General features: G+C 45.1%; 1 protein-coding gene and 1 non-coding gene across 5 annotated transcripts in view; both read right to left on the minus strand.

Moving 5' to 3' along the window:
- Window positions 1-14,271, minus strand: part of PCSK5 (proprotein convertase subtilisin/kexin type 5) — a 516,123-nt gene that overhangs the window by 164,449 nt on the left and 337,403 nt on the right. The window contains exon 21 of one of the 4 annotated variants that reach the window (XM_075560526.1): window positions 10,333-12,896. The exons of the other annotated variants lie outside the window; for them this stretch is intronic. Within the exon in view, the coding sequence (XP_075416641.1) occupies window positions 12,781-12,896 (116 nt within the window). The 3' untranslated portion in view covers window positions 10,333-12,780. Of the gene's footprint in view, window positions 1-10,332; window positions 12,897-14,271 lie in introns of those variants that run through there. 4 annotated transcript variants of the gene reach the window in all.
- On the minus strand, window positions 13,625-13,733 carry LOC142460407 (U6 spliceosomal RNA). The gene has a single exon (XR_012786618.1). It is a non-coding gene; the product is annotated as a U6 spliceosomal RNA (small nuclear RNA).

A 14,271-nucleotide genomic window follows, 5' to 3' on the forward strand; every position in this document is an offset into this window, starting at 1 on the left:
GAATGGATTGTGATAAGAGTTGTAGGAGCCCCCAATAGAATGACTAAAAACAATGACCATGATAACAACAACAAAATGATTCATTGAACAGCTGTCATGTACCAGAAGCGGTGCTAGTTATGGTGGGAGGTGTGTGTATGTGGGTGTGTGTGTGTTGGGGGGGGGGGGATTGTCTTCAGGGCTCGCAGTCTAGTGGGAGAGACAGGTTTTAATCTAACCCGCAGAATGCATTGGAAAGTGGATTTTTGCAGATGCCTTTAGGCTGAAATATAGCATCATATCATTCAATCTCCCTTAGGAGCCATTTAAGTTTGTTACAGCTTTTAATATTCTTGGCTTTCCTCTCGATTGGGGTTTTTATCTGTTTTACTTTGTTAATCTTGTTAGTTTTATTGTTGTTGCTTAATTTTCCGTGTTTTTCTCCATATGAACCCCAAGATAGGTCTATCTATAAAGACATTAATTGGACTCGTGGTTTCTTGCGGGTATGGCAAGGGAGGTTGGGGTTGGGAAATGGGGAGCTAATAGGGATGAGTATAAGAATGAAGAAAATGTTCTAAAATGAATGATGATGATGATGCAATTCTTCTTGATGTAACTGACCTATTGAATTGTGAGGTATGTGAATTATATGCCAATTAAACTGTTTTTTTTGGGGGGGGATCCCCAAAGCAAATGTAAAATGTGGCTCTGACAGGCAAGTGGCATCTGGGGGGGCGCATTGAGCACATGTGCAGGGAGGAGCCATTGCTAGCTGAGAAGATAGTGTGCGTGTGCGCGTGCGTGCGTGGCACAGGGCAAGGTGATGCGCTTGGTCACCCGAGGAACTGAAAACTGGCTGGCGTGGCTAGAAGAGGGGGTGGGAGGGAAGCCTAGGCGGGTGGAGTGGACAGTAGGGGTTAGCGTCGAGCTTTCAGTGTTCGTTTTTAACTCCCAAACAAAAGTCACGGCCATGGAGTGGCGTAGGCCACCGGACAGGACAGAGGAGAGCTGCCCGGGCGTTTCCAGGGCTGCTGATCGTTACGGGAACAGAAAGCTTCATCTTTCTCCCGAAAAGCAGCTGGTGGATTTGAATTGCTTCCCTGGGGGTTAGCCGCTCCATTTGTCACCCATGGTGCCCCCCGGGCTCCTGGAGTGTTGGTTAACAGGTCCCACATTTATCCACCAGCAAGCGATTTCAGCATGAAAGTGTCATGATCAGATATACCTTTATAAAACATCGCTTTGGACAGCCTAATGTAGACGATCAATTAGCAAATGATACAGTTGCATCTGCAATAATGGAACTACTTTTACAGCCAAGGAGTTGATTCTACCCCCGTGTGAAGCTATAGGGCGGAGTAGAATCGCTCCATGGGGTTTCCCAGCTGCTCCTCTTTATGGGGGCAGAGCGCCTCGTCTTTCTTTCATGGCAGGAAGATAGAGGAGGCGAACACTGACATGTCTGCCTGCCCAAAGCGAGGTTGATCAGGCAGCTGGTTTAAGAGCACTGGTGATGGCCGTAGCGGGCATGTACCATTTAGGCTAAAGCCACTTGTCAACAAATCCCCCGTTCACACCTGCAGCCCCAAAGCCCAGGCCAGTCTGGCTCACAGCCTGGGGATCAGAGTGCTTGACTGCACATCTGTGCTGCTTTGACCTGAAAGGCCGCTCGTTTGTTTCAGTTCTGCAGCTGAATGGCCGGCCCCAAACTGGTAGCCTGCTGCCTAGTCCTCAATGCGTGTGTTTGAAGAACACGCGGTTTGTAGCAAGAGCACTCCGTGTGTTCACTGTGGTTAACAACCCAGTCTACACCGTCTACACTGCTCGCTACTACACCGGCCTCACCGTCGAGCCTGAGCCTGAGCCCCTTGTTGCAGCCACTGGGCCAATCCCTCTGGTTGAGAGGCAGGTATCTCCAGGCAAAAGTAGAAGAAAAAAAAAAGTAGACTTCATCCAAGGAGAAGTTCTAGCCTCACTTTGATTTCTACACACAACTTGTGGGGTCGTGCAAGAGAGCAGATTCCGGTTTAACAAATCTGCAAAGAGTCTGTTTTCCACTGCTGCCGCACCGTGTCCCTAACACAGTGGCTGAACATGACACCCATTCATCTCACAACTCTGTGCGCGGCTTGTTGGTTCTCTGTTCCATGTTTCACAAGGTCAAAACAAGGTGTGGGTTGAGTGTGTTCCCTTCTGAAGGTTCTGGAGATGAACTTGCTCCAAGCTGATTCCAGTCGTTGGCACCATTCAGTTGCACGTGGTTCACACGTGCTGGCTGCTGTTGGGGGTCGCCGTCCGCATCTGACGGTTGCCTGCGTTTTCTTGGTTACGGGTCCCTTTCTCCAGCTTCAAATACAGCAACCGTGTGTCGTCCTTCTCACGCCTCATCTTTCTCCTCCCTCCGACTTCTTCCAGATCTTGCTGACGGATCTTCCTGCCCGTAAGTCCTCCTGTGACGAGTCCCATTCAGATCCTCCAAGATAGTCTAATTTTTTAAAATCACTTTATTGGGGGCTCGTACAACCCTGGTCACAATCCGTATATCCATCCATTGTGTCGAGCACATTTGTTGTCATCATCATTCTCAAAACATTTGGTTTCTACTTGAGCCCTTGATATCAGCTCCTCATTTTCCCTCATGAACCCTTGGTAATTTATAAATTATTTATAAATTATTATTTTGTCATATCTTATACTGGTCGACATTGCCCTTCACCCACTTTTCTGTTGTCTATCCCCCAGGGAGGAGGTTCTATGACGATCCCTGTAATCAGTTCCTCCTTTCCCCTCATCTTCCCTCCACCCTCTGGGTATCGTCACTCTCACCACCTTATTATTTTTAAGATAATATTTTATTCTGGGGTTTTGTGTATGTGTGAAAGTCTATATGAAAATTAGGTCCCCATGTCCCAATTTCTAACATACTTGTGTGGAGCCCTGGTGGCTAACCATAAGGCTGGCAGTTTGAAGTCACCAGCTGATCGGCGGTACAGAGATGAGGCTTTCTACCCTGAGGGTTAGCATCTCAGAAACCAACAGGGACGCCTCTCCTCTGTCTTCCAGGGTGACTATGCGTCAGACTGGACTTGAGGGCAGTGGGTTTGGCGTCTTAGTGAGAACATACTTGTAATTGTTCTGCGACATCGGTGACAATTTTCAGCGGATCGATTTTCCCACATTTCCATTCGGTTGTTTCCTTTGCACTCCCTGGGCTCCCTGCCCCTTCCTGTCTCAGCTTCACTGTCGTGTAAATGTTGACTGCTTGGGCTCATAATGATTCTTTTTTAAAGGAATACAGAACTCGCTGGTGAGATAGTTTCCTTTATGAGCCAATCTGTTATTTGGCTGAAAGGTGACCTCCAAGTAGCGGTTTCGGTTCAAAGGTTAAAGGGTATCTCGGGGTGATCGTCTTGGGGATTCCTCAAGTCTGGGCTCTTTTCTGGGAATCTGAATTTTATTCTACACTTTCCTCCTGTTCGATCCAGGGCCATCCATTGGGTTGTCGGGCCAAAATGGTTGGTGGCGCTGGCCGGGCCCATTGAGGTCTCGTGGCGGGCTGGACAGGACCGTGATTGGCGGGGGCTGCCAGTCCCCGTTTCTTCCTGATGTCTTTGGTGTCCTTCTTCCTCTGCTGTGGCAGCTGGGTGGAGACCAAACATTGCACCAATGGTCTGTCTGCCTGACTCCCTTCCAGAACAGGAGTGCGCACAGAGGGCCTACAAGCCTGTGTCTGGGGGAAGGAGATGTCTTCTGAGTGCTCGAGTGGACTCAAACCTCCAACTTTGTGGTTAGCAGTTTTATCCATTTCCACTACTCAGGGACTCTCTGCTCAGTTGATAATACACTTTAATTCCATCCTTCACAGCTAGATTCCTGTTTGATTGAATGACCAGATGGGACGCTTGGGAGAGACATGGTTAAAATTCTGAGCATCCTAAGAAACCCCCAGCTGCTGGTGATGCCAGGGCTGCTGGGTCGTTCCTCACACTGATTGGTGAGACACGAAAGCACTAGCTTTTTTGATTGTGTAGGTGCTTTAGGGCCAGTGGCAAAGTGGTCCTAAAAACTTTGCTATTTTTCCTTTATTCTGAACAATGTAATACTGGTAATGAGTTATGATTTAGCCACACAAAGCGCAATGAGGGGGCTAGTTCCCATCGATAAGGAACAACATGGACTCTAAGCACAGCCTCACTCTGCTGATGCACACTGACGGGATAGGGTCGAGGGTGGTTTTGAAGGACACGGTCCTTGGCTTTTGTATTTGTCTTCCTGGTGGCATTGAAAAAATATATATTTTTTTCTGAGTTTGAATCTACCCTAGCTCTTCTCTTTAGCCCGGGGCTTCCTTAGGCATCTAACCTCTCTGCGTTTTCATTGGCGTAACAGGGAACAAGCAGGACTATTGAAATGAAGTGACTTCCAAAGAATTTAGCGTAGGACTCAGCATATAGGAAACATTTCTTAAACGGTGGTTGCTGGCGTTATACACATATGTTATATAACCTGTATTATAATGGATCGACATGTATCCATATACCATGCATGTTTGAGCCGATGCTGCCTCATGATGATTCGATGTGTTAGCGTTCATGTCGTTGGGTTCTGTGTTGTCATCTTCAGGTGTATGTAGATTCCCTGGCCCTTTCCCAGAACATTGTTGGGTGGGTTCCACCACCACCTTGTAGGTTCGTTGCTGAGAGCAAACACAAGGGACCTGCTGCCGATCACTGAGCTTCTGCTAGAAGATGATCCATTAGCACGTCCCTGCCTTTCCTTTTGCTTTTTGAGGAATGACAACGGAGAGGGCCAGGGCCTTCTCTTTTCCGAGGAGGAAAAGGAGGCTCGGAGCATATTCTTGTCCCCACGTGTCGTGTCGTCTTCTAACAGTTTTTGCCCAGTTTCTTGCTGTGACCATGGACCTCAGTGAAGAGACTGTGCGCTGCGTCCGCTGGGGTGTTCACCTGGCAGCTGAGCTCCGCTCAGTGCCGCCATCAATCCCCTGGGGATCGAAGCACTCAGCATCCTCAGCATTCTGTCTGATTGAGTGCTTTCTGAAATATATTGGCAGGATGCCAGCAGGTGACTTGATGGGGTCCTTACAGAAGTCAATTACCCTCTCTGAAAAGGGGATTGATGACAAAGTGGTGGAGGAAGAGCAATAGCCCACTGAAGGTCTTTCACAAGTTCACCTCAAGCGGTCTTCCCATCCCATCCCTTCCCTCGAGGTGCTTCCCACACCTACCCTGGCCTTAACCTTGATGGCCATCAGGCCACACCTATTTGGATGGTTTGATGCTTTGCTTTTGTTCAGGATTCTTTCCCTCTCTGACTTATGCTTCTCAAATATCCTAGCTTGTTTTGACTTGCAAATTCCTGCTTATTCTCCAAGATTCAGGCCAAATGTCCCTTCTCTCAGAATTCATTGTATTCGCTCATTTTACAAATATTTACTAGGCAAGGCACTATGTTAGATAATACCAGATGCTTCTGTGAACAAGACACACAGGTTGCAACTCTGATGGAGTTGCCATTGTCTAGGGAGAGGCTGACAGGTGACATGTAAATGAACACTATAATGTCATGTTGTGGTAAGGGTGATGAAAGCTTAAAAAACAAAAAGTGATCAGGTATGAATGGAACTGCTTTCTAAGAAAGTTATTCCTGGATGAAGACCTGTACGATTCGAGGAAGTCAACCACGTGACGATTGGGGGGAGGAGCAAAGGAACGGTGTGATGCAGGACAGGTGCATGATGAGTAAAGGAGGGCGTTGTGGGGAACGAGGTCAGAGAGAGGCTATGATGGGGAGGTCGATTTTATCCTAATTCAAAAGAGACTGATCGCAGGATGGGTATGGCTAGGCAATTGGGCAATCTGAAGTTCATTTTAGACACATCAATTTTGAGACAAGTACTAGATGTCTGATGAACAAAGTTCAGTACTTCCATGGATCTACCCAGGTGGATTTTGGGGAAGACGCCAAGAACAAAGTATCTATCTATCTATCTAATCAATATGTATGGTATTTAAAGCCCTAGAAACCCTGGGGGGTGTAGTGGTTACTTTTAGGGCTGCTAACTGCAAGGTCAGCAGTTTGAATCACCAGTCTCCCTATGGGAGAAAGACAGGGCTTTGTAGTGACTGTCTCAGAAGGTCACAGGGGCAGTTCCATCCTGTCCTCCCTGGTCGCTGTGAGTCAGCAGCACCTGGATGATAGTGTTTGGTTTTCTGGTTTTCAATCACCTCGGAGAGTGCAGGGAGCTAAAAGGTTAGGATTAAGGAAGTGATCCCTGCATCTCAGTTGACAGAAATGGCTCCTTTCTTTGCAGGGCTGTGACATCTCCATAGATGCTGGATTGCCTTCCCGTTCAGCGTCACATCATCTCCAACACATTCAAGTTGATCTCATTCTATCATAGAGTTGTACATTATTCCTCCAGAGGAATGGGCTCGTGTGACACGTTGCATTCTATAGATTTCTAGAATTGATTTTGATCTTTCCTGTTTTACTTCTGTATTTTAGAACCAAGTCTATTTTTAATAGTTCAAGCTATTTTTGGATGTCCTTGAAAAGTTTCTTGTTCAAGGGCCCATCAGCACTTCATTGGCAAGGTGGACTCATTCTGGATTCGCAGTATTTTCTTTACGTCCTCCGTCTAGCACTTTTAAATGGGTTCAAATGGTAGCCATGTGATCTTGTGTCCGCTTAGACTATAAGCCCAGAGAGGCCAAAACGGACCTCAGAACTTGGTGGAGAAGAGGCAACCGATAAAGCTTTATTTTTGGAAGCAACTAATTCTAGCTCATTGGGAGAAAAAGCCAAGTCCAAGGACATGGTGTGCTTTCTCTCTCCACTGGGGAAAGGGTTCACAGCCGTCTTGCAATGTACGTAACGAGGCCTTGTTTTTCTCTGGCACTGCTGAAGGGAGACAGTGTTGTGCAGAAGGCTGACGTGACAGGCTGGAGTCCCAGCCACACCCCTTGCTGGCTAAGAATCTTGCTGCAGAGTTCATCCCTACAAGTCCCTGATTCTGCCTAGAAGAAGGCTATCCATCGTTGCCTCACCAACCTCATGTGGGCAAATAAATAAAACCATTTTAGTAAGAACTTTGTCAACTTTAAGCACTGAATTCTTCTTAAAAAAACTGCATTATTAAAAAAAAACACTAAAGAAAGGTTGCGATTTGGGTCTTGAGGAATTTTCCCAGCATTTTTGAGCAAGTAGGGATGTGATGTTTCTGCCTGAACAAATAACAACAATCCCCAGGCAACAATAATTTAGAGAGGAGACCGTGTAAGAGAATCCTCCAGTGATAACTCAGGCAAACCTGTCTTGACAAGTCCTTTGGGAGGAGAGGACAAGAAACAGCTGTTCCTCCCTTGTCACAGACAGGCCTGTTGAGATGTGCTGAGGCTTACGTCCATGCAAACCTTTTGCCCAGGAATGGCCTGGGGTCAGGTCTTCACTTCTTGCGATGATTATGGAGCTGTCTCATTTCTGGGTGCCAACTAGCTCCACTGAACCAGGCTGCCATGAAGACCACCTTTGCCATGACCTGCAGAATTCATCAACGGCTCCAAAGTATTCTGCTTTGAACTTCAGATTTTTGGGTTTGCAACAAAAATAACATATTTGGAAGCAGATGCTGACCAGAGATGTGAAGTAGGTTCACATTTTCTGTCAGATACTCATGGAATTTGAGACCTGGGGTCCAACTTGGGCCAGGTGAGGTCAACAGCAGCTGGCCTTTATCCCCCCTGGGCCATTTTGTATTATAGGATGGGAGCAGTGAGGTGAACAGGCGCTAAGAATTGTCTCCACATGCTAGTTCCATTTTTCCATGCTGCCCACCTGCCACAGCTGGCTTGGTGTGAGGTTGCATTATATAATATGCACACAGTCAAGAAGGCATGTCTAATTCATATATTAGATGGATGGTGTTCTTATTCATATGAGATGGTGTTCTTATTTATATGAGGAAGCTAACAATTATCCCTGCAGCATGATAACTTTGGCTGGACGAGTCCTTTGGAAGGAGAGATTTCTGTCAGATGTGGCTAAGGTATTGGCTACTTTGAGAAACTTGAACTACTCAATTGTTAGGAAAGCAATCACTTCCCCTTCTGGCCCAAGTACAGTCATGTATCAATTCCGTTTTGCGAAACAGGGTGCTGTGTAATGTGGACATTTTATGCAGTCCATACGATTTAGAGGAAGTCCTTGGATTAGTAAGCGTCTCCATTTTTGTCTTTAAGTTGCAGTTATACATTGTCCGGACAGTTAGGTTATGTTTTGTATCTAACATCAGTTAGTCAAATGTTTGTCTTAGTATATACCATACCATCTGTGAAGATATTAAGAAAATACTTCCTAATATGCAAAAACATCTTTAATGACATATGCTAATAATGTTTGGATACATGTAATCACATAGTGCTGGTTTGTTACTAGGAATCATTGTCTGTGCCTTGACTTTTAATATACCAGACTTCATGGGGTTCAGGACCATGGAGGCATATGCAAGTGGGTGTTTCCAGAATGGACATCATGTGGCACATGACTCAACTTGTTTGTAAAGGAAGGCTACCTGTCGAGTTGAGGACAATGACGCTGACGGAGGCGATCAGTGAGTTTTTCTCTTGAAAGCAAATTCTGATCGGTTTGCAGATGGATTTGGATGATTACCATGTCTTCCATGGTTGTATGCCTTCGTCATCCTTCCAACACGGATTCTAGTTTTGCTTATTCTAGGAAGCTTGCTCCAACCCATCCAATCCAAAGGAACTGCATATTCTGACCATCCCTGGTGTGTGTCCGGTTCCTAAGCATTACTGTTACGCTTGCTTTTCATTATTCTGGGGGAGCCACGTACAGGACATGTAGATTCAGTCCATTTATTTTACATCTCAATATCTGTTTTCTTATTTGTAAACAGAGAATAATATGTGTACATCATTTCTAGGGATTTCTTTATTTAGTCTAGGGATTTTTTTTAAGAATTAAGAGATGATAGACTTACAGCACTGTAGTTACATAATATGTTGTCAATTTGAATTTTAAGAGTGAAGGGTGGAGTCTAGCCTGTCAATCATGTTGCAGCTTGATCACCTCATTTGGAGGCGCTAAGGAGATAGATACATAGCTCACTAAAGGCGGGACACAGGCCCACTCCCTGTGAGACATTTCTGATGAGGAGTCACATGAAGCTACCCTGATACAGCCAGAGCCCTGGGCGCTGGAGAAGCCATGAGAAGCTTACAGCACCACTGGATCCACAAGACTTCCCACCCACTGGCCTGTGATCTTTCTGCATTTGGCATCATTGCCATGTGTTTCATGAGTCTGAAGAGGACTTTATAGATTGTTCTCAGACAACATGGGCTAATATAGGACTTGGGGACTTCATCTGGACTGGGTTGGGCTGTTTTCTCAATATTCAATTGCTCTTGTAATATAAATCTCTTTCCTATACACTAGTGTCTATACACTAGTTTCTCTAGTCTGCCTGGACTGACACAGGTGTCATCGACATGCTGCATAGTTTCCCTTTGGTTGTAAAGCACACAGTGGGTGGTCAATGATATTAGTTTCTCCCATCCCAATCATGGGACTTTGAGGACAGCAGAGACTCGCTTGTAGGTCTTTGTATATCCCCAGATCTTTATGTATCCCCACATCTATTTGGAGTTCCATTTGGGTGTGTTGTCCACCCCCTTATCAGTTTGTCCTGAGAAAGACAAGATATTTTATCTTCCAGGCTAATGGTTACATCTCAAGCAGGGTTCAGAGTGCATTTAGAGAGTATTTTTGCTATTCTATTCAGTCCCGTTCTGTGGCATTTCTGGAGAATTATTTTGAACAAACTCATCTTCAAGGTATCCTTAGACACCTTCAGTTACACATCAGCTGTGCACAAGTAGTCAGCCACCTACTCCTTTACCTAAAGAAAGTTTACCAGCTGTCATGCTCCCTGCCGTGTTCTCCACCCTGGGTTCTCCCTGGGCTCCCTAATGCATGTTGTATCCCCTGGAAGCCCATGAGTAACATGGCCCATGGACTGGAAGACTGGGAATTGAAGAAAAACTGTATCAGTTATATATATTTACAACCTGCTAAAAATAGGATTTAACACACATTCATGACATTTAACTTGCTCTTTCCTTCTATTGCTTTGTTCCTTTCTCTTCCACCCCGACCCTTTCTTTTCCAACTTTATTTCCGATTTCCAAGCTTCGTTCGCTTCATTTGTTTGCTTTTTATTCACAGGCTCTATGTGCAAAATAGAGAATAGTTTCCCGTGACTTCGCACCCTTGAAGAGATGTTTTACACATGGGTATAAGCAGATCAAATAAACAGGAACTTAGGTTAATTTAATAGAAAAAATAAAATGTGGAAATAACATTGATTTTGGCCAGTATCACTTACAACCATTCTACTATATTTTACAAAAAAACAACTGAACATTTTACACATGTACAGTATTTTTCAGTAAAAGTGGATTTGGATTTAACAATGAAGCACTAATCGAAAGTAAGTGAAAAGACAAGAGAAAACAGAAAATAGATAGGACGGTTGTCTCCAGAAAGTTAAGAGCATTTGCTAACCCTCCAAACTTTGTACTCACCATTACATATCTCTCATTATGAATATATATATTTATACATAATATATAACATTAACTTAAACTTTGAAAGCATTGTTCTAGTTACTAATGTCATGTAGGTGGAAGAGGCAAGAACACAGTCGTAGTTGAACCAGGATTTGTGATGTGAGCCTGCAGGTCGGTGAAAAACGGAATGCATGTGGATGGACTCCGAAGAAACTGGCTGTCATGCGTGTCATTCACAGACACCGTTCTGATACTTCCTATCATCGTGCCCTGGGCCTCACATCTTTCGGGCAAGTTCTATGAAGTGGACTTCTTGGCAGGCATGACTGGCGTATGCCATCGGCTTGACCTTGCTTTAGGCTTGTGCTTACGTGTGTCCACAGGGCTGTGCTTTAAATGTAAGACTCTCTATTCAGTCCCCAGGGTTACTTGCTTTCCTCACGTCCGAAGGGCTTGCAGTGTGATGAAGAGGAAAATGGTTTAGTAATATCTGTTGCTAATCTAGTTATTTCTGAGTCATGTGTTTCACTACCACTACAAGGCTTCTAAGAGGGCCATTGGACACAGGAGTCCTCCTGGGCTGGAAGCATGTGGACCTTGCTTCCTGGGAATGGCTCTTCAAGATTGGCCTTGGAGTAGCTTGCTGCTTGACTGAAGGTCACGGCAGCCCCTTCCCAGGCCCATCTTTCTCAGCGGGGAAGGCAGTGACCCTTTGGAAGCGAGGCGCTGAGAAACGGACAAGAGGGTGGATCCCTCCCCAAGCCACCGAGGTGAACAACGAAGCAACTTGATTCTGGTCTACGCTTCTCTGGGCAGAGAAGCGCAAGAGTTGGTAAAAATACAAAAAAAATCGACCAGGCTTTTGTCCATTTCGCCCAAGGAGCCACCGCAGTGTTCTCGTAATTCCACCTGCTCCTTTCACGATGAACTGACAGGGTCATAGAGAGCCAGTGGAGCTCTCTCCAGGAAAGCGACACTCGGGACAGGTGTGTCGCAGCATGACAAGAGAGGGACAGAGCAGGGGGAAAACAACATCACCAGAAGGTTACAATCACACTGCCCCGATGCTAGTTCCAGTTTCTCTAAGTGACAAGATGAAAACAAGTCTAATCAGCACCATTGAAAACGGTGCCCGGCCATTTTGAGCACGGGCTTAAATATTATTTAAATAAACTCCACTTATTAAAAAATACAGGAACTTTTAGAAACTTTTGACTCCATGAAAATATTTCTACCATTATATCCAAAGTGCTGCCCACCATCGCTTAGGGAGTTTTTGATGGTCTTTTAAAAAATGCAATGCAAGCAATGGCTAGATAGCACCAGGAGGCTGTGCAGGGGTACACAGCTGACACTCGGGGCGAAGGGGGGCTGGGTATGGTCTAGCTCTTTTATGCAGCTGGGAGTTCTGCCCATCACCAATCTGACTCTGCAGAGCGATCCCATCGGCCTCGCTGGTTGTGTATAGGATGACCCAATGGTAATGCACATAGCAGCAAGTCGATGTGATGAGCCCAGGGAGGCAGACTTAGCAAGTGAGAGTAAAGCTAACGTCAGTGTACAGTGCAGGACATAAATGAGGTGTGAGGAGTATCGTGCTCAACTGCGAACGCTGCTGACGAAGCAACACTGAACACCACAGGTCCGGTCGCCCAGCATTTCCCCCAGCGGTGGACAAGAGCATGGACAAGGACTGGTGTAAGAGCTTTCTCATTCCCTTTGACCTGCGCATGCTCTTGTGATGTTGCGGAAAGGTATTTTTAGATGTTGCAAAGGGGAAACAAGCAAATAAATGCAAAAGACGGGTGGTGGTGGTGGGGAAGACCTTCGAGATTGGGGCAGGAGCGCCTATCATTACTTTCATGTCAAATTTTGGCATCAAATGCTTTGGTCATATAATACTGTCTCTGTGGTTCTGGCTGTTTACTGCTAAACACCCAGGTATAAAAGGTAGGCTTGTTGTAGGCTTATTATTATTTTTCCATTTAAGTTCTAACAAAACAGTTCACCATCTCCCTGTACAAACTTGAGAGAGAGAGCGAGAGAGAAAGAGAGAAAGAAGAGAGCAAAAAAAGAGAGGTGGCTTGCTTTTTTTTTTTTGCTGTGTGGTTTTTTTTTTTCTCCTTTTAATAATAATATGGAGTAATCTATAAGTCTACAAGAACAAAGCGGTCTGGGCGGCTGCTCAGCCATGGAATGTACATGTTTTGCAGCAAAGTTGTTGGAGAACCTTCCGTTGGCACAGATTGTTCTTTTTCACTAGCATACAGAAGCCGCCTTCCGCCCAGGACTCTTCCGTCGCTTTTCCAGGAAGTCGGCAAGAGAGAGGGGGAGTTGAGGACGAGAGCAGCATGGTGGGCACACACGGAAGAAGGTTTTGATTGGTCAGACAGGTAGATGGGAAGGTTGGGAGAGATCATTCAGGAGCAGTCAACAAGGAAGGAATTTGGTCCACCCAAAGTGATTTCAGTCAACAGCATTTTTCGCGGAGAGAAATGGCACGCAGTCCAGCAGGAAACATGATTGGTATCCATTTATGAAGGAGGAGGGAAAAAAAAAGATTAGAAGAAGAATAAATTAGAAATAAAACCATAACACAAGCAAGACGTCTTTCTCTTTAGGATGGCCTTACTGGGCCATATGATATTTCATCGAGTCTAAGACACCGTGCATTGAAAAATCTTCCTGTATTTTCATGACTTAAACCAAAAATTGAAACAAAACACTACAGCAAGATTGACTTTCATCAAGCAAATTCGGACTCACAGCAACCCTGTAAGACACAGAGTCGAACTGCTCTGTGGGTTTCCGAGGCTGTAACGCTTTACGTGACATAAAGCCTCATCTTCCTCCCTAGAGTGGGCAGGTGGGTTTGAACCACTGACCTTGTGGTTAGCAGCCCATTATGTCACCAGGATTCCTCTGTTATCTCATTAGCACTACAAAAAAATGCTGAAGAAACCATGATGCAATATTTTCTGATCTCTTAGAATTTATTTGTTTGTACTAAAGTTTATTATTTTATTTGTAAAAATATGGACCGCTTCACGAATTTGTGTGTCATCCTTGCACAGGGGTCATATGCTAATCTTCTCCCTATCATTCCAATTTTAAAATATGTGCTGTGGAAGCAAGCACAGAATTTATTTTATACTCGAAAGTCTTTATTGCACGCAACATGCGGGTTTGTTTCTGTGTTTACAGAAGAACATTGAACCAATATTTAAGTTTGGGGAAACTATTCTGAACTGCAGTTAAATTCAAAGCATTGGGTGGTAACTGCGGTCCTAACTGTTGACAGGCAGTGCTGTGACCAGGCTCAAATCTAGGCAATGGCGACTGCATCACATCTAGCTGGATGGCTTCATCTCAGCGATGCTACCGGTGCACAAGGTCGCGTCTTAGAGCCAGTGAAATAGGGCAGCAGAGAGAGAAAGGCGGGGCAAGCACATCCTCAAGGGTAATGGCTACATGAACTGAAAGTCGGATGAGCCACGAATAATGCGTTCTCTAGGAAATCTGAAAAAAATTGCTCTAAGTTGTTCTTCCGAATGAGGGCAACACATGTACAAACATGCCTGATTCAACTGATGTATGGATTTTATCAGAGTTGTATGAGGCCCCAATAATATGATTCAAGAAAAAAGTTACTGCTCTTCATTTTCCATTTTTCCCT

Source organism: Tenrec ecaudatus, chromosome 10, assembly GCF_050624435.1.
Source record: "Tenrec ecaudatus isolate mTenEca1 chromosome 10, mTenEca1.hap1, whole genome shotgun sequence".
NCBI lineage: Eukaryota > Metazoa > Chordata > Mammalia > Afrosoricida > Tenrecidae > Tenrec > Tenrec ecaudatus.